The 22,988-nt window shown below is 43.5% G+C and overlaps 1 protein-coding gene and 1 long non-coding RNA gene across 2 annotated transcripts; one reads left to right on the top strand and one right to left on the bottom strand.

Moving 5' to 3' along the window:
• Window positions 1-10,543: 10,543 nt before the first annotated feature.
• On the bottom strand, window positions 10,544-21,829 carry LOC127005414 (UDP-glycosyltransferase UGT5-like). The gene is made up of 9 exons (XM_050874239.1): window positions 21,811-21,829; window positions 19,800-19,990; window positions 19,123-19,218; window positions 17,490-17,583; window positions 16,791-16,882; window positions 16,135-16,268; window positions 15,290-15,509; window positions 12,260-12,403; window positions 10,544-11,438 (listed from the first exon to the last, which is right to left on the bottom strand). The coding sequence occupies exons 2-9, from the start codon at window positions 19,955-19,957 to the stop codon at window positions 11,300-11,302; spliced, it is 1,077 nt and encodes a 358-aa protein (XP_050730196.1). The 5' UTR covers window positions 19,958-19,990; window positions 21,811-21,829; the 3' UTR covers window positions 10,544-11,299.
• LOC127005416 (uncharacterized) lies at window positions 13,107-14,651 on the top strand. Its single transcript, XR_007758506.1, has 3 exons — window positions 13,107-13,420; window positions 13,931-14,083; window positions 14,390-14,651. It is a non-coding gene; the product is annotated as an uncharacterized LOC127005416 (long non-coding RNA).
• Window positions 21,830-22,988: the final 1,159 nt, after the last annotated feature.

Here is a 22,988-nt window from a genome sequence, read left to right as displayed (position 1 = left end):
ACTTTGATCACACGCTCGTCCCGGGAGTGTCATTACGCAGGTGTGTGGCGCTAACATGTGTGTGTGGGCGGGTGTGGTGAAAGGTTAGGCATTATTACCGTCGTCATCATCAACCATTATTATAGTCCACTGCATGAGAGAGAGAGAGAGAGAGAGAGAGAGAGAGAGAGAGAGAGAGAGAGAGAGAGAGAGAGAGAGAGAGAGAGAGAGAGAGAGAGAGAGAGAGGTTGATTGATTGATTGATTGATTGGCCTCAAGGTAGTTACATTGATTATTTTACACACATTGTCTTTAAAAGCCACTAGTCCATGGAGCCGTAGCTCTCTTATGGACTACATGTTATTTATATATATATATATATATATATATATATATATATATATATATATATATATATATATATATATTTATATATATATATATATATATATAAGTGAGCATAACAGGTGCGACAAGGTCTCTCTAAAATATATTAAAGATTGGAAAAAAATAAGTATGGCTAACTCAGAATCTGTACATGTGCACCCCAATACAAAATTAATGAAAATAGGCGTTTGTTCCTGATTAATAGAACAAAGTGATAATTATAATAATAATAATAAAAATAGCAACAAAAATACTACTTACAGTATTAATATTTTTATAACAATATAACTAATATTTATTATAATGAAAAAAAGATAATGATAATGACAATGAAAATAAAAAAAAACAATAATAATGACAGACATGATAATAATGATAGACATGATAATAATGACAGTAGTAACGCATAATAATAATAATAATAATAATAATAATAATAATAATAATAATAATAATAATAATAATAATAATAATAATAATAATAATAATAATGATAATAAAATTATAATAGTGATACTGATCCTGAGCATTACTATTACATATTCTAATAGTAGTAGTAGTAGTGGTAGTAGTAGTAGTAGTAGTAGTAGTGGTAGTAGTAGTAGCAGTGGTAGTAGTAGTAGTAGTAGTAGTAGTAGTAGTAGTAGTAGTAGTGGTAGTAGTAGTAGTGGTAGTAGTAGTAGTGGTAGTAGTAGTGGTAGTAGTAGTAGTAGTAGCAGTAGAGAAGGGAGGGAAAGGGTGAAGGAGTAGGCTAGGGTGAAAGCATAGCAAGCACACTTTAACACCCCTTAATGTGAGGTAGTTAAGGTATATATTTCACTGAAGAATATGAAGTATAATTACCATGTAACAATGAAAATAAATTTCTTTTAAATGAGACTAGATTATCATTATTTAGAAGGGACTGAGGCAAGTTATTCCAGCTTTTTGACCCCCGTGACAGAACACTCTGCTGGGCGTGTGTGGTCTTGCATAACGGTGGACGCAATTGATGAGTTCTACGGGGCACAGAGTGGGGCATCACAGTAAAGCCAGGGTACACAGGGAAAGAGTGAAGAGCTTTGTGTACAAATAAGTTAGTTTGAAGGTATATAATATCGGGAAGCTTTAACAACCTAAAATCTCTAAAAATACAGTTTGTATGAGCGTACCGATCTTTAAAGAACATAACACGTAAGAGTTTTTTTTGTGAAATAATCAGGCTGTCGATGAAGGTGTTATAGGCGTCTCCCCATATGGCACAACAGTATAGAAGGTGCGGATATATCAGAGAGAGATAAATTTGCCGTAAAGAGTTTTGGTTCAAACAGTCTCTTAATCTGTATATTACGCCCGTTAGCAGGTCTTTGGAGTGCCCTGCTTCACTTGACAACTTGTTTTTATAGTAATTTGCTTCGGCAGTTCGTATGGTCGTTGTTAATTTATTTCTATAGGATTTAAAGGCGTTTTCATAAGTAAGGGGCCACTTGGCATACAGTTTTTGAAGTTTGTTACGATGTTTAATTGAATTCTTAATGGCAGAAGTGATATAAGGTTTGCCTATATGCTTTTCTTTAATTGTTAATGTCTCCAACGGGAAGTGCTTATTATACAGGTCAGTAAATTTCGTTATGTACCAGTCAAACAAATCATTTACTCCATAATCACAGGCTTTTGAATTCCAGTTAATGTTTTTTTTTTTTTTTTTTTTTTACAGCAAAGGAGACAGCTCAAGGGCACAAAAAAGTAAACATTAATAAAAAAAAAGCCCGCTACTCGCTGCTCCTAAAAAGAATCCAAAGAGGTGGCCGAAAGATAGGTCAGTTAATTAAATCAGCTTTAAATGCACTTATGTTTTCATTGGAAAGATTTCTTCTGGTTATAGTATTAACAGTACTAGGTGAGTGGACAGTGTTGTTTAGTGAAGATGAACTAACAATAGGGAAATGATCACTAATTGAGTTAAAAGAGAGAGAGAGAGAGAGAGACAGACTGTTGTTATTGAAGTATTATGTAACAGTGGGAAGGGGCAAGGGGGGGTATTAGGCTCAGCATTCAGGTTGATTTACATTCCTACATGCCTCGTGCACACCGTATGCTGTCATTACCTAAGAGTCATTACCTGGCCTATCATTACCTAAGAGTCATTACCTGGCCTGTCATTACCTGGCCTGTCATTACCTAAGAGTCATTACCTGGCCTGTCATTACCTAAGAGTCATTACCTGGCCTGTCATTACCTAAGAGTCATTACCTGGCCTGTCATTACCTAAGAGTCATTACCTGGCCTGTCATTACCTGGCCTGTCATTACCTAAGAGTCATTACCTGGCCTGTCATTACCTGGCCTGTCATTACCTAAGAGTCATTACCTGGCCTGTCATTACCTGGCCTGTCATTACCTAAGAGTCATTACCTGGCCTGTCATTACCTAAGAGTCATTACCTGGCCTGTCATTACCTAAGAGTCATTACCTGGCCTGTCATTACCTAAGAGTCATTACCTGGCCTGTCATTATCTAAGAGTCATTACCTGGCCTATCATTACCTAAGAGTCATTACCTGGCCTGTCATTATCTAAGAGTCATTACCTGGCCTGTCATTACCTAAGAGTCATTACCTGGCCTGTCATTACCTAAGAGTCATTACCTGGCCTGTCATTACCTAAGAGTCATTACCTGGCCTGTCATTATCTAAGAGTCATTACCTGGCCTGTCATTACCTAAGAGTCATTACCTGGCCTGTCATTATCTAAGAGTCATTACCTGGCCTGTCATTATCTAAGAGTCATTACCTGGCCTGTCATTATCTAAGAGTCATTACCTGGCCTATCATTATCTAAGAGTCATTACCTTGCCTATCATTATCTAAGAGTCATTACCTGGCCTGTCATTATCTAAGAGTCATTACCTGGCCTATCATTATCTAAGAGTCATTACCTGGCCTGTCATTATCTAAGAGTCATTACCTGGCCTGTCATTATCTAAGAGTCATTACCTGGCCTATCATTACCTAAGAGTCATTACCTGGCCTGTCATTATCTAAGAGTCATTACCTGGCCTATCATTATCTAAGAGTCATTACCTGGCCTATCATTACCTAAGAGTCATTACCTGGCCTATCATTATCTAAGAGTCATTACCTGGCCTGTCATTATCTAAGAGTCATTACCTGGCCTGTCATTACCTAAGAGTCATTACCTGGCCTATCATTATCTAAGAGTCATTACCTGGCCTGTCATTACCTAAGAGTCATTACCTGGCCTGTCATTATCTAAGAGTCATTACCTGGCCTATCATTATCTAAGAGTCATTACCTGGCCTATCATTACCTAAGAGTCATTACCTGGCCTATCATTATCTAAGAGTCATTACCTGGCCTGTCATTATCTAAGAGTCATTACCTGGCCTGTCATTATCTAAGAGTCATTACCTGGCCTATCATTAAGTCATTACCTGGCCTGTCATTATCTAAGAGTCATTACCTGGCCTGTCATTACCTAAGAGTCATTACCTGGCCTGTCATTATCTAAGAGTCATTACCTGGCCTGTCATTATCTAAGAGTCATTACCTGGCCTGTCATTACCTAAGAGTCATTACCTGGCCTGTCATTATCTAAGAGTCATTACCTGGCCTGTCATTACCTAAGAGTCATTACCTGGCCTGTCATTATCTAAGAGTCATTACCTGGCCTATCATTACCAAAGAGTCATTACCTGGCCTGTCATTACCTAAGAGTCATTACCTGGCCTGTCATTATCTAAGAGTCATTACCTGGCCTGTCATTACCTAAGAGTCATTACCTGGCCTGTCATTATCTAAGAGTCATTACCTGGCCTGTCATTACCTAAGAGTCATTACCTGGCCTGTCATTACCTAAGAGTCATTACCTGGCCTGTCATTATCTAAGAGTCATTACCTGGCCTGTCATTACCAAAGAGTCATTACCTGGCCTGTCATTATCTAAGAGTCATTACCTGGCCTGTCATTACCTAAGAGTCATTACCTGGCCTGTCATTACCAAAGAGTCATTACCTGGCCTGTCATTATCTAAGAGTCATTACCTGGCCTGTCATTACCAAAGAGTCATTACCTGGCCTGTCATTATCTAAGAGTCATTACCTGGCCTGTCATTACCAAAGAGTCATTACCTGGCCTATCATTAAGTCATTACCTGGCCTGTCATTACCAAAGAGTCATTACCTGGCCTGTCATTACCTAAGAGTCATTACCTGGCCTGTCATTATCTAAGAGTCATTACCTGGCCTGTCATTACCTAAGAGTCATTACCTGGCCTGTCATTATCTAAGAGTCATTACCTGGCCTATCATTACCTAAGAGTCATTACCTGGCATGTCATTACCTAAGAGTCATTACCTGGCCTGTCATTATCTAAGAGTCATTACCTGGCCTGTCATTATCTAAGAGTCATTACCTGGCCTGTCATTACCTAAGAGTCATTACCTGGCCTGTCATTACCTAAGAGTCATTACCTGGCCTGTCATTACCTAAGAGTCATTACCTGGCCTGTCATTACCTAAGAGTCATTACCTGGCCTGTCATTATCTAAGAGTCATTACCTGGCCTGTCATTACCTAAGAGTCATTACCTGGCCTGTCATTATCTAAGAGTCATTACCTGGCCTGTCATTATCTAAGAGTCATTACCTGGCCTGTCATTATCTAAGAGTCATTACCTGGCCTGTCATTACCTAAGAGTCATTACCTGGCCTATCATTAAGTCACTATCTGGCCTATCATTAAGTCATTATCTGGCCTGTCATTACCTACGAGTCATTATCTGGACTGGCAATGAATTAGTCTTTAGAATAAAATTTTCAGCAAAGAAACATAGGGAAGGAATGAAGGCTATGGAGGCTTCATAACGATTGTTTCTTTATCTAAACATATAGGGATTTATTTTTTATGCTGGATCATAATATTTGCATTCACTACATTTTGACGAGACACACACACACACACACACACCAGGAAGTACTCAAATATCACCTCAGTTGTTTCCCATTTGCAGGGTTCATTTTCTAGACGGAATTCTTGTTTACATTCAGAACATTTTAGCAAGAGAAAATAATTGATTCACACGAGAAAGCAGAACAGTTACAGACACAGCACTCGTGTATCATCACCTCCGCGGTTTCCCACTTCTCACATCGACGCAGAACATTTACTTCCTCTCGAGTTGGCTCTGTTCTTCCATGAGGTCCTGCAGGAGGCTCTGGTAGGGCGGCGAGGCGTCAGGGAACAGCTCTCCCGTCAGGCTCTGGTACTCGGGGCTGCTGTGTCGGGCGCCGAACAAACCCCGCAGCGAGTCACCGGCGCGCTGCACGAAGGGCGTCACACGGGTCGAGAGGGCGCGGGCCAGGTCCTCGGGCCCCGTGAGGGTGGGCAGCAGCCAGGTGTACTGCTGGCCCAGGTACAGCCCCAGGTACGACCCCACGCCGAAAAAAAAGATGTCCAGGCCCATCTAGAGTGGGGATTATATATTATTGTCTTCGCGGGCCCAGGTTCGAATCCCAGCCCAGGTTGTTGGCGTGCATCCCAACCAGCTGTTCTTCTCCCTTCATTTGTTATTTGGGTTTTTTGAAAGGTGAAGGAAGGATTTAGTGCATCAGTAGGGTGTTGTAAGGGGTTATTTAGTTTTAATGTTAAGGGTTAGGGTCATATTCTTGAATCTCTCGGGGCCCAAGCACACTCAAGGCTTTCGTGGGATTTGTGGGCACTTCCAGGGGTACTTTTATGACCGTAGTGCACCGTTGCCAGATTATCGTACTCATAGCCTCGTAATTACCGGTTTCTGAGCCATAGCTATTGCCAAAAAACACCAATAATTAACCACTTTTACGATAACTATATATGAAGGCAGTTATTGGGGTCGAGGAGGCAGTTTTGGGGTCGGAAATCGGCAAACATAGGAGGCTGAGTACGACAATCTGGCAACGTTCCCCTAGTGGTTGTTGGACATAGTTTCTGTACCGCGAACGCAAGGAAACACTCACGGGGACGCGTTTGACCTCTTTTTAGCCTCTATTTATGGTTGATGATGTGAAAGATGGAAGCGTTTAAGAATACCGCCTTTAGTCTACAATTTGGGGTGTGAATGAAGGGGTTGAAGACGCGATTGACCTCTTTTTTTGGCCTTTATAAATGGTTGACGTGAGAGATGAAAGCGTTTAAGAATACCTCCTTTAGTCTACAATCTGGGGTGTGAATGAGGGGCTGAAGACGCGATTGACCTCTTTTTTTTGGGCTTAATAAATGGTTGACGTGAGAGATGGAAGCGTTTAAGAATACCGCCTTTAGTCTACAATCTGGGGTGTGAATGAGGGGCTGAAGACGCGATTGACCTCTTTTTTTTGGGCTTTATAAATGGTTGACGTGAGAGATGGAAGCGTTTAAGAATACCTCCTTTAGTCTACAATCTGGGGTGTGAATGAGAGGCTGAAGACGTGTTTGACTTCTTTTTTTTGGGCTTTATAAATGGTTGTTTGACGTGAGAGATGGAAGCGTTTAAGAATACCTCCTTTAGTCTACAATCTGGGGTGTGAATGAGAGGCTGAAGACGTGTTTGACTTCTTTTTTTGGGGCTTTATAAATGGTTGTTTGACGTGAGAGATGGAAGCGTTTAGGAATACCGCTTTTAGTCTACAATCTGGGGTGTGAATGAGAGGTTGAAGACGCGATAGACCTCTTTTTTTTTTGGCCTTAATAAATGGTTGACGTGAGAGATGGAAGCGTTTAAAAATACCGCCTTTAGTTTGCAATTTGGGGTGTGAATGAAGGGGCTGAAGACGCGATTGACCTCTTTTTTTTGGCCTTAATAAATGGTTGACGTGAGAGATGGAAGCGTTTAAAAATACCGCCTTTAGTCTACAATTTGGGGTGTGAATGAGAGGCTGAAGACGCGATTGACCTCTTTTTTTTGGCCTTAATAAATGGTTGATGTGAGAGATGGAAGCGTTTAGGAATACCGCCTTTAGTCTACAATCTGGGGTGTGAATGAGAGGCTGAAGACGCGATTGACCTCTTTTTTTTTGGCCTTTATTTATGGTTGACGTGAAAGATGGAAGCGTTTACGAATACCGCCTTTAGTCTACAATCTGGGGTGTGAATGAAGGGGCTGAAGACGCGATTGACCTCTTTTTTTTGGCCTTTATTTATGGTTGACGTGAAAGATGGAAGCGTTTACGAATACCGCCTTTAGTCTACAATTTGGGGTGTGAATGAAGGGGCTGAAGACGCGATTGACCTCATTTTTTTGGGCTTAATAAATGGTTGACGTGAGAGATGGAAGCGTTTAGGAATACCGCTTTTAGTCTACAATCTGGGGTGTGAATGAAGGGGTTGAAGACGCGATTGACCTCTTTTTTTTGGGCTTAATAAATGGTTGACGTGAGAGATGGAAGCGTTTAAGAATACCTCCTTTAGTCTACAATCTGGGGTGTGAATGAAGGGGTTGAAGACGCGATTGACCTCTTTTTTTTGGCCTTTATAAATGGTTGACGTGAGAGATGGAAGCGTTTAAGAATACCTCCTTTAGTCTACAATCTGGGGTGTGAATGAAGGGGTTGAAGACGCGATTGACCTCTTTTTGGGCTTAATAAATGGTTGACGTGAGAGATGGAATCGTTTAAGAATACCTCCTTTAGTCTACAATCTGGGGTGTGAATGAAGGGTTGAAGACGCGATTGACCTCTTTTTTTTGGGCTTAATAAATGGTTGACGTGAGAGATGGAAGCGTTTAAGAATACCTCCTTTAGTCTACAATCTGGGGTGTGAATGAAGGGTTGAAGACGCGATTGACCTCTTTTTTTGGGCCTTTATAAATGGTTGACGTGAGAGATGGAAGCGTTTAAGAATACCTCCTTTAGTCTACAATCTGGGGTGTGAATGAAGGGGTTGAAGACGCGATTGACCTCTTTTTTTTGGCCTTTATAAATGGTTGACGTGAGAGATGGAAGCGTTTAAGAATACCTCCTTTAGTCTACAATCTGGGGTGTGAATGAAGGGGTTGAAGACGCGATTGACCTCTTTTTTTTGGGCTTAATAAATGGTTGACGTGAGAGATGGAAGCGTTTAAGAATACCTCCTTTAGTCTACAATCTGGGGTGTGAATGAAGGGGTTGAAGACGCGATTGACCTCTTTTTTTTGGGCTTAATAAATGGTTGACGTGAGAGATGGAAGCGTTTAAGAATACCTCCTTTAGTCTACAATCTGGGGTGTGAATGAAGGGGTTGAAGACGCGATTGACCTCTTTTTTTTGGCCTTTATAAATGGTTGACGTGAGAGATGGAAGCGTTTAAGAATACCTCCTTTAGTCTACAATCTGGGGTGTGAATGAAGGGGTTGAAGACGCGATTGACCTCTTTTTTTTGGCCTTTATAAATGGTTGACGTGAGAGATGGAAGCGTTTAAGAATACCTCCTTTAGTCTACAATCTGGGGTGTGAATGAAGGGGTTGAAGACGCGATTGACCTCTTTTTTTTGGGCTTAATAAATGGTTGACGTGAGAGATGGAAGCGTTTAAGAATAACTCATTTAGTCTACAATCTGGGTGTGAATGAAGGGGTTGAACACGCGATTGACCTCTTTTTTTTGGCCTTTATAAATGGTTGACGTGAGAGATGGAAGCGTTTAAGAATATCGCCTTTAGTCTACAATCTGGGGTGTGAATGAAGGGGTTGAAGACGCGATTGACCTCTTTTTTTTGGCCTTTATAAATGGTTGACGTGAGAGATGGAAGCGTTTAAGAATATCGCCTTTAGTCTACAATCTGGGGTGTGAATGAGAGGCTGAAGACGTGTTTGACTTCTTTTTTTGGGGCTTTATAAATGGTTGTTTGACGTGAGAGATGGAAGCGTTTAAGAATACCTCCTTTAGTCTACAATTTGGGGTGTGAATGAGGGGCTGAAGACGTGTTTGACCTCTTTTTTTTGGCCTTAATAAATGGTTGACGTGAGAGATGGAAGCGTTTAAGAATCCCTCCTTTAGTCTACAATTTGGGGTGTGAATGAGGGGCTGAAGACGTGTTTGACCTCTTTTTTTTGGCCTTAATAAATGGTTGACGTGAGAGATGGAAGCGTTTAAGAATATCGCCTTTAGTCTACAATTTGGGGTGTGAATGAGGGGCTGAAGACGTGTTTGACCTCTTTTTTTTGGCCTTAATAAATGGTTGACGTGAGAGATGAAAGCGTTTAGGAATACCGCCCTTAGTGTACAATCTGGGGTGTGAATTAAGGGGCTGAAGACGCGATTGACCTTTTTTTTTTGGCCTTTATAAATGGTTGATGTGAGAGATGGAAGCGTTTAGGAATACCCCCTTTAGTGTACAATCTAGGGTGTGAATGAGGGGTTGACGATGTGGCGGTGGGTGAGGAGGTTTAGGAAGGGTTACAAATGGTACTGCAGGGAGAGTTGAAAGGCATATGGGTCGAATTCTTAAACATTTCGTCGACCAGGAACACATATTTGACAAGGCTTTCATAGGTGTTCTGAGCATTGCCAGGGGTAGTTTTATGACCCTGGTGGTAGTGGGGCTCTTCTTCCGTACCGTGAACGTAAAGAAACACTCAGAGAGACACGTTTAACCTCTTTATTGGTTTTAAGAGATAGTTGATATAAGAGAAAGAAGCGTCTGAGAATACCGACCTTAAGTGTTAGTGGTATGGGTGTTAGATGGTACACGTGGTAGGTGGTACAAGCGTTCGGGCAGTTCCTGTGAGGTAGTTAGTTACCATTTTTTTTTTACAACAAAGGAGACGACTCAAGGGCAATAAAAAGTGAAAAAAAAGCCCGCAAATCGCCGCTCCCATAATAGACAATAGTAAAGAATAGTCAAAACAGACGTCAATTTCGGGTGGAGAGGTGTCTTGATCCGCCGCCCCCGTCCAGAAATCAAACCTCTCGATTCTTTCCTATTCTCGAAACTCGTCCAATGATTTACGGTCGCATTTACCTTCACTACACAACTGTTTCGTCTTTCGTTCACCCGGTTAGCTCTTCGTAAACTTATTTTTTGTCTATCTCAGCCTATCTGTATATCTACCACCATGTTCAGTCTATTATATATACCTGCCAATAATTTACTGTCGTATTTACCTTCACTACACAACTGTTTCGTCTTTCGTTCACCCGGTTAGCTCTTCGTAAACTTATTTTTTGTCTAATTCAGCCTATCTGTATATCTACCACGATGTTCAGTCTATTATATATACCTGCCAATAATTTACTGTCGCATTTACCTTCACTACACAACTGTTTCGTCTTTCGTTCACCCGGTTAGCTCTTCGTAAACTTATTTTTTTGTCTAACTCAGCCTATCTGTATATCTAACACCATGTTCAGTCTATTATATATACCTGCCAATAATTAACTGTCGTATTTACCTTCACTACACAACTGTTTCGTCTTTCGTTCACCCGGTTAGCTCTTCGTAAACTTATTTTTTGTCTAACTCAGCCTATCTGTATATCTAACACCATGTTCAGTCTCTCTTAGCTGCCAATAATTTACTGTCGTATTTACCTTCACTACACAACTGTTTCGTCTTTCGTTCACCCGGTTAGCTCTTCGTAAACTTATTTTTTGTCTAATTCAGCCTATCTGTCCTATATCTACCACCATGTTCAGTCTCTCTTAGCTGCCGCGCCATGATTACACACCCCGAATAATCCATCCATCCATCCATCCTTTTTTTATGCCCTTGAACTCCTCTGCTGTAAAAAAAAAAAAAAACAAAAAATCCATCAACCAATCAGTTAATCAGTCCGCAAATAATCCATCCATCCATCCATCCTTTTTTATCCCCTTGAACTCCTCTGCTGTAAAAAAAAAAAAAAAAAAAAAACATCAACCAATCAGTCAATCCATCCTTTTTTATGCCCCTGAACTGACTCCTCTGCTGTGAAAGAAAAAAAAAATCCATCAACCAATCAGCCAATCAGTCCTTCTTGCTCTTCCCCGCCCGCCGGCCACACAGACACGAGCACAGCGCCACCGTGAGCCTGATGATCAAGTAGGTCACCCCCGCCACCACCGCCGCCACCGTCCCCCACACGTCCACGTTGTACACCTGATACCTGAAAAGAGCAGGAAGATGAGCGTCTCAGTGGCCGAACTTAAGTGTAAAACGTTTATTCCCGGCAGGCTGAACGTATATAAAAAAGTGTTAGTTGTGTCTGTACTGCGAGCACCATTGCCTGATTATCGTACTCAGAGCATAGTATTTACCGGTTTCTGACGCCTAACTATTGCCAAGAGACATCAGGAATTAACTATTTTTACGATAATTATAAGTGAGTCTCGTTATTGGGACCCAGGAGACAGTTTTTGGGGTCGGAAGTCGGTGAATATAAGAGGCTGAGCACGACAATCTGGCACAGTTGAGTACGATTTCCACTTTCACACAAGATTATGACATCGTGAAGTGTATTTCATCATCATCAGGAATTAACTATTTTTACGATAATTATAAGTGAGACTCGTTATTGGAACCCAGAAGACAGTTTTGGGGTCGGAAGTCGGTAAATATAAGAGGCTGAGTACGACAATCTGGCACAGTTGACTACGATTTCCACTTTCACACTAGATTATAACATCGTGAAGTGTATTTCCACAACGAAGAGTAAAGGGGCTATTACACTGGGCAAATATTCCGTGGATCTTCAGTCAAACCGCGATTTCCGCTAGCGTGGTCCTCAATTGTTTCTTGTTATTGCGGCTGACGAAGATGGTGCGTAATACCGTCGTCCTTCAGTGAAATCTACCGCAGCTTTGGAAGATCGCGGACACGTCAGAAAACCACGGAAATATGAGAACCACGCCAGCGGAAATCGTGGTTTGACTGAAGATCCACGGAAAATTTGCCCAGTGTAATAGCCCCTCTAGGACGGGCACCCACCACGGCATGTCGGCGGCGGGGCAGCGGAGGTGGGGTGCGCCGCGGTGCCTGATGACGTACTCCACCCAGAACACGAGGGTTTCGGCGGGCGTCATCGGCTGGTCCCGCATCAAGACCGCCCGATGCTTGGCCTTTGCCTGGATGCTGCGTAAGGAAGAGAAGGTATCGGAGGGAGGAAAGGAATCGGGTCTTCGTATATGTGTATGCTGAAAAAGGAGGAGATAACCGAAGCTCTTTTGGGAGGAACTCATAAGACGGTCCCTCTCGTAAACCAAAGCTTTACATCATTGGGAGGTACTCATAAGACGGTCCCTCTCGTAAACCAAAGCTCTACATCACTGGGAGGTACTCATAAGACGGTCCCTCTCGTAAACCAAAGCTCTACATCACTGGGAGGTACTCATAAGACGGTCCCTCTGGTTAACCAAAGCTCTACATCACTGGGAGGTACTCATAAGACGGTCCCTCTCGTAAACCAAAGCTCTACATCACTGGGAGGTACTCATAAGACGGTCCCTCTGGTTAACCAAAGCTCTACATCACTGGGAGGTACTCATAAGACGGTCCCTCTCGTAAACCAAAGCTCTACATCACTGGGAGGTACTCATAAGACGGTCCCTCTCGTAAACCAAAGCTCTACATCATTGGGAGGTACTCATAAGACGGTCCCTCTCGTAAACCAAAGCTGTACATCACTGGGAGGTACTCATAAGACGGTCCCTCTCGTAAACCAAAGCTCTACATCACTGGGAGGTACTCATAAGACGGTCCCTCTGGTTAACCAAAGCTCTACATCACTGGGAGGTACTCATAAGACGGTCCCTCTCGTAAACCAAAGCTCTACATCATTGGGAGGTACTCATAAGACGGTCCCTCTCGTTAACCAAAGCTCTACATCATTGGGAGGTACTCATAAGACGGTCCCTCTCGTTAACCAAAGCTCTACATCATTGGGAGGTACTCATAAGACGGTCCCTCTCGTTAACCAAAGCTCTACATCATTGGGAGGTACTCATAAGACGGTCCCTCTCGTTAACCAAAGCTCTACATCATTGGGAGGTACTCATAAGACGGTCCCTCTCGTTAACCAAAGCTCTACATCATTGGGAGGTACTCATAAGACGGTCCCTCTCGTTAACCAAAGCTCTACATCATTGGGAGGTACTCATAAGACGGTCCCTCTCCTTAACCAAAGCTGTACATCATTGGGAGGTACTCATAAGACGGTCCCTCTGGTTAACCAAAGCTGTACATCATTGGGAGGTACTCATAAGACGGTCCCTCTCGTTAACCAAAGCTCTACATCACTGGGAGGTACTCATAAGACGGTCCCTCTGGTTAACCAAAGCTCTACATCACTGGGAGGTACTCATAAGACGGTCCCTCTCCTTAACCAAAGCTCTACATCACTGGGAGGTACTCATAAGACGGTCCCTCTGGTTAACCAAAGCTCTACATCATTGGGAGGTACTCATAAGACGGTCCCTCTCCTTAACCAAAGCTTTACATCATTGGGAGGTACTCATAAGACGGTCCCTCTGGTTAACCAAAGCTCTATATCATTGGGAGGTACTCATAAGACGGTCCCTCTGGTTAACCAAAGCTCTATATCATTGGGAGGTACTCATAAGACGGTCCCTCTCCTTAACCAAAGCTTTACATCATTGGGAGGTACTCATAAGACGGTCCCTCTCCTTAACCAAAGCTCTACATCACTGGGAGGTACTCATAAGACGGTCCCTCTGGTTAACCAAAGCTCTACATCATTGGGAGGTACTCATAAGACGGTCCCTCTGGTTAACCAAAGCTCTACATCATTGGGAGGTACTCATAAGACGGTCCCTCTGGTTAACCAAAGCTGTACATCATTGGGAGGTACTCATAAGACGGTCCCTCTCCTTAACCAAAGCTCTACATCATTGGGAGGTACTCATAAGACGGTCCCTCTGGTTAACCAAAGCTGTACATCATTGGGAGGTACTCATAAGACGGTCCCTCTGGTTAACCAAAGCTCTACATCATTGGGAGGTACTCATAAGACGGTCCCTCTGGTTAACCAAAGCTCTACATCATTGGGAGGTACTCATAAGACGGTTTCTCTCCTTAACCAAAGCTCTACATCATTGGGAGGTACTCATAAGACGGTCCCTCTGGTTAACAAAAGCTCTACATCATTGGGAGGTACTCATAAGACGGTCCCTCTGGTTAACCAAAGCTCTACATCATTGGGAGGTACTCATAAGACGGTCCCTCTCCTTAACCAAAGCTCTACATCATTGGGAGGTACTCATAAGACGGTCCCTCTGGTTAACCAAAGCTCTACATCATTGGGAGGTACTCATAAGACGGTCCCTCTGGTTAACCAAAGCTCTACATCATTGGGAGGTACTCATAAGACGGTCCCTCTGGTTAACCGAAGCTCTACATCATTGGGAGATACTCATAAGACGCTCCCTCTCGTTAACCAAAGCTCTACATCACTGGGAGGTACTCATAAGACGGTCCCTCTCGTTAACCAAAGCTCTACATCACTGGGAGGTACTCATAAGACGCTCCCTCTCGTTAACCAAAGCTCTACATCATTGGGAGGTACTCATAAGACGGTCCCTCTCGTTAACCAAAGCTCTACATCATTGTGAGGTACTCATAAGACGGTCCCTCTGGTTAACCAAAGCTCTACATCATTGGGAGGTACTCATAAGACGGTCCCTCTGGTTAACCAAAGCTCTACATCATTGGGAGGTACTCATAAGACGGTCCCTCTGGTTAACCAAAGCTCTACATCATTGGGAGGTACTCATAAGACGGTCCCTCTGGTTAACCAAAGCTCTACATCATTGGGAGGTACTCATAAGACGGTCCCTTTCGTTAACCAAAGCTCTACATCACTGGGAGGTACTCATAAGACGGTCCCTCTCCTTAACCAAAGCTCTATATCACAGGAAGGTACACGCAAGACGGTTTCCTCGTTAGTCAAAGCTCTACATCGTGAGAAACTACTCATAACACAACCCTCCCCTTGTGACTCACTCGGCGTCAGTCATCACCCCCAGGACGGCCTCCCGCATCGTCTCCGCCGTGATGTCCTCCGGTTCCAGGTAGCGCCCCCAGCCCTCCACCTGCGTCAGCTGCATGTTGGTGTGCTGGTCCGCGAAGACAGGCAGGCCGAGGACAGGCGCGCCGTGGTAGGACGCCTCCATGGTGCTCATCAGTCCCCCGTGGGTGATGAACAGGCGGAGGCGAGGATGACCTGAGCGCGGCAAGAAACATATTACAGTGAGCCTCGCGTCTAACGAATAATAAGGAACAAACACCCACACTCGATAGATGCGAATTCGTTAGACGCGAATACATAAACAAAATAATTATAATTCTTTTCAAAAACTCGTTCTGAGAAAACCTGCGTCTTAAATACCAGAAAATTCGGTTATTAATTTTAGGGTTACATTATATCAAGAAAGGAAAATAATTACAACGCTTTTGGAAGCTCGTTAGGGAAAAAACACCGCGTCTAATATGCCGGAACAAAAAATCGAATATCAGCTATAGCAATTCGACGCAAATCTACCTACCTGTACCTTTTAATTCATCAATATGTTCTTTTCCTACCCAGCCTTCTCTACCTTTTACTTTCTTTCTTATTTATCTTCTTGTTTTTCTTTTGATTTCATATTTATCACTATCTTATTATCAATCCCGTTCCATTCTTGTTCTACCTTGTTAATAATTATCCTCTTTTCTATCCTACCTGACTACCGCACGATTAAACCTACCTTTCTTTTATTCTACCTACTTACCTGGCCCTTTTACTTCGCCTTTCTCTTCCTATTCTCTTCCTATTAGAAACCCCAAAGTGAAGGTCCCGTCAGGCCTACCGAGGATATCCTGCTGGGGGAGCCACTTGGCCAGGCGCACGTTGGGGGGCAGGTCCTTCATGGTGTCCTGATCCCACTTCCACAGGACGCGCTGCTCAAGGCCCGCGAAGACCTCCAGCAGCGCCACGCGGGTCCTAGCGGGGGCGAAACGAACTATAAAAAAAGTCACCGAGCGCTGTAGTCCGATGCAGCTATTAAGTCAGTTTGGGATGAGCTTGCTCGGGGAGTTTCCTAGCCATAGCGCTGCCAACTCTTCTTCATTATACACAGAACATTTAATACATAATTTCAAACAGTACGTAGATGGCACATGAGGGACAGAGTGATGTACTGGGGGCGATGTTCATTAGTCCGATGCAGCTATCAAGTCAGTTTGGGATGGGCTTGCTCGGGGAGTTTCCTAGCCATAGCGCTGCCAGATCTTATTCATTATATACAGAACATTTAATACATAATTTCAAACAGTACGTAGATGGCACATGAGGGACAGAGTGATGTACTGGGGGCGATGTGGCAGCGCTGTGAGGAGGTTCAGGCCGCACCCAAACTGACCTCTTTTTTTTTTCTTTTTACGGGCAAGCTTATAGCGCTGGTAGGCTTTCTTTGAGGGGCCTGGATGGTAGTCGGCACTGGGAATCTAAATGTTACATACTCACTTTTCAGGCATGCTAGACCCCTTGATGATGGAGCCCAAACTGAAGAAGATGAAGCCGGCCTCCCCAGCGCCCTGCACCCACGCCTCCAACTCCTGCCAGCGAAGGTAAACAGGAGAAGCCAAGGTTGTGTGTATGGGGAGAGCGGGTGTGGGTGTGAATGCGGGTGCTAGTTGTGGGTGTGGGTGGTGGTTTTGAGTGTGGATGGGTGTGGGTGAGTGTCTTGGGCCCATATTCCCTGACATTTCGGGGTCTTACACACAGACATATGACAAGGCTTTCGTATAGGTTGTTGTTATTAGTATTTCCATGGGTAGTTTTATGAGCCTAAAGTATGCCGGTGCGGAGGTGGCGGCTGCGGGGTCAGCCCCGTCCCGCACCTTGCCACACACTCTCAACACCTCTCGCTTCCTCTCATATGTCAGCTATTTACTACCTTTAAATGAATTCAGTTAAATAATTTGATAATCCAATGAGGTCATTTAGTGTTAAGATTGTTTCGTTTTTAGGATAATAACAAAGATTTTGTATAAATATCAGGACACTTGACAACGTTGGAATGCAACGTTGTCAAGTGTCCTGATATTTATAACGCGACTCATCTCCTTTGTGGCCTTTGGAAACGCGACTAATCTCCTTTGAGTGCTTTGGAAATAGTTGTTGTTGGAGCGAGAGCATCTGAGAACACTGGTCTTGACTCACCTCCGGCAGGGGCTTGGCGGGGCGACACTGTATTCCCCCGGCGTAGAGTTCTTGTGGCACTGCTGGCCGCGCGGGGAGTTCAAGAGGCCGGACGCTGCGGGGACGCGACAGAACCATTCGTCTCAGTTACACTTTATTCTTGCTATTATGAACGTTTCTGTGGCAGCAGTAATAGTAGTAACAGTAGAAGTGGTGTGAAATGATAAGAAAAATGAGTAAAAGGGATGAATATAAATAGTGAATAAAATGTGAGTGAAAATTATGAATAAGAATGGATAAAATTGATGAATAAAGATTGTGAATAATAATGAATGGAAATAAATTGATAAAAAATGAGTAAAATTGGAAAATAGAAATAGTGAATAATAATGAATACAAACTTATTAATTATCACCGGATTAGAAAAACGCTAACTCTCGTAATCTTGGACCGCCAAACATACTCGTCCTTAATGTAGCCAATCTTCGTTTTGGGATATGAAAAATTGTCCTATATAGCTTGATGATGAAGAGGAGAAAACACTAAGAATAACTATCACGTGAGGAGGAAACGAAGAAAATATGTCACTTAAGGGAGAAAGGAATGCAAATGCTCCTTATCCATGTTTTAGAGAATCAGAGTTGTCCTTATTTTGATGAAGATGAAGAAGAAAACGATGAAAAAGTATCAGTGAGGGGAAATACTCTGAAGATACTCGTCCTTACTGTAGCCAGTCTTCGTTTTAGGATATGATAAAATGTCCTATATAGCTTATGATGAAGAGGAGGAAAACACTGAGAATAACTATCCCTTGAAGAAGAAACGAAGAAAATATATCACTTAACCTAAGGGAGGAAGGAATGCAAATGCTCCTTATTTATGTTTTAGAGAATCAGAGTTGTCCTTATTTTGATGAAGATGAAGAAGAAAACGATGAAAAAATATCAGTGAGGGGAAATACTCTGAAGATACTCGTCCTTACTGTAGCCAATCTTCGTTTTAGGATATGATAAAATGTCCTATATAGCTTGATGATGAAGAGGAGGAAAACACTTAGAATAACTATCACGCGAGGAGAACACGAAGAAAATATATCACTTAAGGGAGAAAGGAATGCAAATGCTCCTTATCTGTGTTTTAGAATATCAGAGTTGTCCTTTATTTGATGAAGAGGAAGAAGAAAACGATGAAAAAATACCAGTGAGGGGAAATAGACAGGGAAACGCGCCCAGTCTTCGTTGTGGAATATTAGAAATATCCTTAACCCGGTAGCTGCGACGGGCCAAGTTTGTGGCTTTTCCGTGTACCAGCGATGGGACAAATTTTTACCATGATATAAACCTCCCAAATAGATGATGCATAAACTGATCACAAATACGTTGGTACGATATATTATGAAATGGTTTGCGTGAGTGATGACTTTTTCTCATTAATTCGCTTAGAGGGGCCTTTAAGATACATGATCCCCGCAGCTGCCAGGTTAATTGGTGATTCAGGGAGGAAAAAACGAAAAAAAAATATCACTTGTGGAAAAAGAAAATCAAGGGCTCCTCGCCTTCGTTCTAGAATATCAAAAGAAAGAGGAAAGAAAAAACAAAGTAAATGTGGCCAGTGAGTCAGCCTGGAGGTGGGTCATTTAGGCTCACCGACTCACCTGTTGTGGATGACGAGGGAGGCGTGTCTGGACATGTTCTGGATACTGGGCATGTCAGGAGGACACACGCCGCCCTGCCGACACACATTCTCCATACTGGACACGCAGGGAACAGATAGGGAACCATTATTTACAGGAACATCAAATCGAATAAGTAATATAAACAGATAGCGGACAAAAACCTTCCTTTGTCCATATGTCTCTCTGCCCACGGCTTCTCGACACCTCTCCCTCCACCTGAAGCTGACCCAGGGTTACCAAATTATCGTATTCAGACACTCAGCACATCGTATTTTCCGGTTCCTGAGTCACAGCTATCGCAAACAAACGCCAATATGTAATGCTTTTAACGAAAACTTTATTTAACTGGTATTTCGTTATCTGTGTGGGTAGGAAAGTTTTGGGCCCTGGAACTGATAAATGCGATGATTTGAGTACGATAATTTGGCAAGTCTGAGCTGACCTCTCTTCTGGCCACTCCTGTTTTGAAAGCGTCACTACGAGAGGGGACAACCCAAGGGATTAAAAAACGACTACCTACAATATGTTCTTCCTGTAAATCAAACCTTGTTACCTGGACGCATAGAAAGGCTTTAGAAGACTTACAAGGGAGGGATGAAAACACAGGGAAGGAAAATAACCCTCAGATCATGTTCTCACGAACCAGACTTCATTACCTGGACGCAAGGGCACTGTGCACGGTCACGAAGCTCAACTCGACGAGGGCCGCAAAGAGTCGCTGGTGGAAGGCGAGCGGGTGGCTGAAGTGCATGAACTTGGTGCCCATGAAGGACGGGAACTGCGGGCTGCCCAAGTTGACCGCCGTGGGGCCCATTAAGCCGAGGGGGGACAACCAGGCGTACGGGACCTGCGCCGGAGATTTACATAGATTTACATAGAAAATCAGACCACACAGACCCCATGGTCCAGACTAGGTGGTCTGTCCTTAAACTTAAGTGATTTTACATTAATCAGAAGGCTCCAAAACGTTGCATTTCTACTCTAGTTGATATTAAGTTGAAGGAAGTGACGGTCGAGCTTGTTTTTGAAAGAGTCAATCGTGTTACACTGGACCACTGACGGTGGAAGCTTATTCCATTCTCGCACTACAACGTTGGTGAAGAAAAATTTGGTGCAATCTGAATTTACTTGTCTACATTGAGTTTTACGCCATTGTTCCTCGTACGCAAAGTGTCATCGATCATAAACAATGTTGATTTGTCTACATTCGTGAAACCATTAAGTATTTTAAAACATTCGATCAGTTTTCCTCGGAGGCGACGTTTCTCAAGAGAGAACATGTTAAGGGTGGAAAGCCTTTCTTTGTAAGATTTGTTGCGCAAGGAAGGGATCATTTTTGTTGCCCGACACTGAACACCTAATTTAGCAATGTCCTTTGCATGATGGGGAGACCAAAACTGTACTGCATATTCCAGGTGGGGTCTGACTAAGCTATTGTATAGTGGAAGTATTACATCTTTATTCTTGAATAAAAAGTTTTTTTTAATGAAGCCCAACATTCTGTTCGCTTTATTTGCTGCATCGATGCATTGCTGTGAGAATTTGAGGTTTGACGCGATTTTGACCCCCAAGTCCTTAACGCATTGAACGCTTTTGAGTTTAACGCCGCGCATTTCGTAATCGAACTTCTTATTCCTTGTTCCAACTTGAAGGACCTGGCACTTGTCTACGTTAAAGGGCATCTCCCATCTATCCGACCAAGCTGAAATTTTGTGCAAATCCTCTTGGAGGCTTTGCCTGTCTTCGTCAGTCAGAACCGAGTTACCAATTTTTGTGTCGTCTGCAAATTTACTAATGCGATTATTGAGTCCAACATCCACGTCGTTGATGTAAATAATGAAGAGCACTGGGCCAAGAACCGAGCCTTGAGGGACGCCACTATTTTTTTTTTATAGTGACCGGCGCCCACTCTGAGTGTGTTGAGGCGTTGAAGAAGACTCACCGAGGGACATATACAAAGGAGTGTCTCGAAACTCCCCCTCTTGAAAGTTGAGGTCATAGGATGGAAGAAATAGAGGAGCAAGAAGACTGGTGCGGAAGTTAACAGACGAAGGAAGGAAGGAGGGGGAAGGGAAGGAACTAAAAACAGAAGGCAGGAGGAAGGGAAAGTGGAAAGGAGGAAGGGAAAGAACTGAAATGAAGGGAGGGATGAGAGGGAAGGAGAAATGGTTAGTAGACGACACTGAGAGGAGGAAAGGAGGAAGGGAAAGAACTAAAATGAAGAGAGGGATGAGAGGGAAGGAGAAATGACATTAGTAGACGACACTGAGAGGAGGAAAGGAGGAAGAAGAGAGGAGATAAAGAAGAGAACGAAAGGAGGAAGGAGGGGGAAGGGAAGGAAAATATTGCTACTCAAAAAAAGAGAATATGGAGTAGAAGGAAGAAAAAAAATCTTGCTCCAGAAGGTGACGAGACGAGGAACTAATGTAAAAGAAATTCCTGAAGTTAACAAAGCATTATATTAGTGAAGAAAAATGATAAACAGGTAAACACGATGCAATGTGACTCTCGTATTTACCTTCAGCTGATGGACGACTGAGAGGAAGCAATCACAAAGTCAGGGAGATGAAAGTAATGAAAAATAAGCTCCTGAGGTTAACAAAGCATTATATTAGGTGAAGAAAAATGATATACAGGTAAACACGATGCAATGTGACTCGTATTTACCTTCAGTTGATGGACGACTGAGAGGGAGCAATCACAAAGAGTCAGGGAGATGAAGGTAATGTAAAAGAAGCTCCTGAAGTTAACAAAGCATTATATTAGGTGAAGAAAAATGATAAACAGGTAAAGACGATGCAATGTGACTCGTATTTACCTTCAGTTGATGGACGACAGAGAGGAAGCAATCACAGAGAGTCTGGGAGATGAAGGCCATATCGAAGTCCTCCTTCAGTAGATCTTGGACGTCGGGCCGGGCGAGGATGTTGGTGCAGAGTTCGATGGACGCGGTGGTCACCTTGAAGACCCCCTTAAGCCTGTGTTCCTTCAAGGCGTCAGTGGTGAAGCGTGTAATGTCGCCCTCCTTGACCAGCACCGTTCGCACCTGGTCATTTGCCTCGAAGGTTTGATGCGGCGTCACGACTGTCACCTGAAAAGAAGGGACGTGGAAGAAGGAAGGGAAGGGAAGGGAGAGAAGATGGGAAGGGACGAGAAAGAAGGAAGGGAAAGGAAGGGAGAGAAGATGGGAAGGGACGAGGACGAAGGAAGGGAAGGGAAGAGAGAGAAGATGGGAAGGGACGAGGAAGAAGGAAGGGAAGGGAAGGGAGAGAAGATGGGAAGGGACGAAGACGAAGGAAGGGAAGGTGGGGCGAGAAGATGGGAAGGGACGAGGAAGAAGGAAGGGAAGGGAAGAGAGAGAAGATGGGAAGGGACGAAGGAAGGGAAGGGAAGGGAGAGAAGATGGGAAGGGACGAGGAAAAAGGAAGGAAGGAGAAAAGAAGATGGGAAGGGACGAGGAAGAAGGAAGGGAAGGGAAGGGAGAGAAGATGGGAAGGGACGAGGACGAAGGAAGGGAAGGTGGGGCGAGAAGATGGGAAGGACGAGGAAAAGGAAGGGAAGGGAAGAGAGAGAAGATGGGAAGTGACGAGGAAGAAGGAAGGGAAGGGAAGGGAGTGAAGATGTGAAGGGACGAGGACGAAGGAAGGGAAGGTGGGGCGAGAAGATGGGAAGGGACGAGGAAGAAGGAAGGGAAGGGAAGAGAGAGAAGATGGGAAGGGACGAAGGAAGGGAAGGGAAGGGAGAGAAGATGGGAAGGGACGAGGAAAAAGGAAGGGAAGGGAGAAAAAGAAGATGGGAAGGGACGAGGAAGAAGGAAGGGAAGGGAAGGGAGAGAAGATGGGAAG

The sequence above is a fragment of the Eriocheir sinensis genome, chromosome 30 (assembly GCF_024679095.1).
Source record: "Eriocheir sinensis breed Jianghai 21 chromosome 30, ASM2467909v1, whole genome shotgun sequence".
Classification (NCBI taxonomy): Eukaryota; Metazoa; Arthropoda; class Malacostraca; order Decapoda; family Varunidae; genus Eriocheir; species Eriocheir sinensis.
Note: the sequence above shows the minus strand (reverse complement) of the source record. Positions and strands in the feature narration are given on the sequence as shown.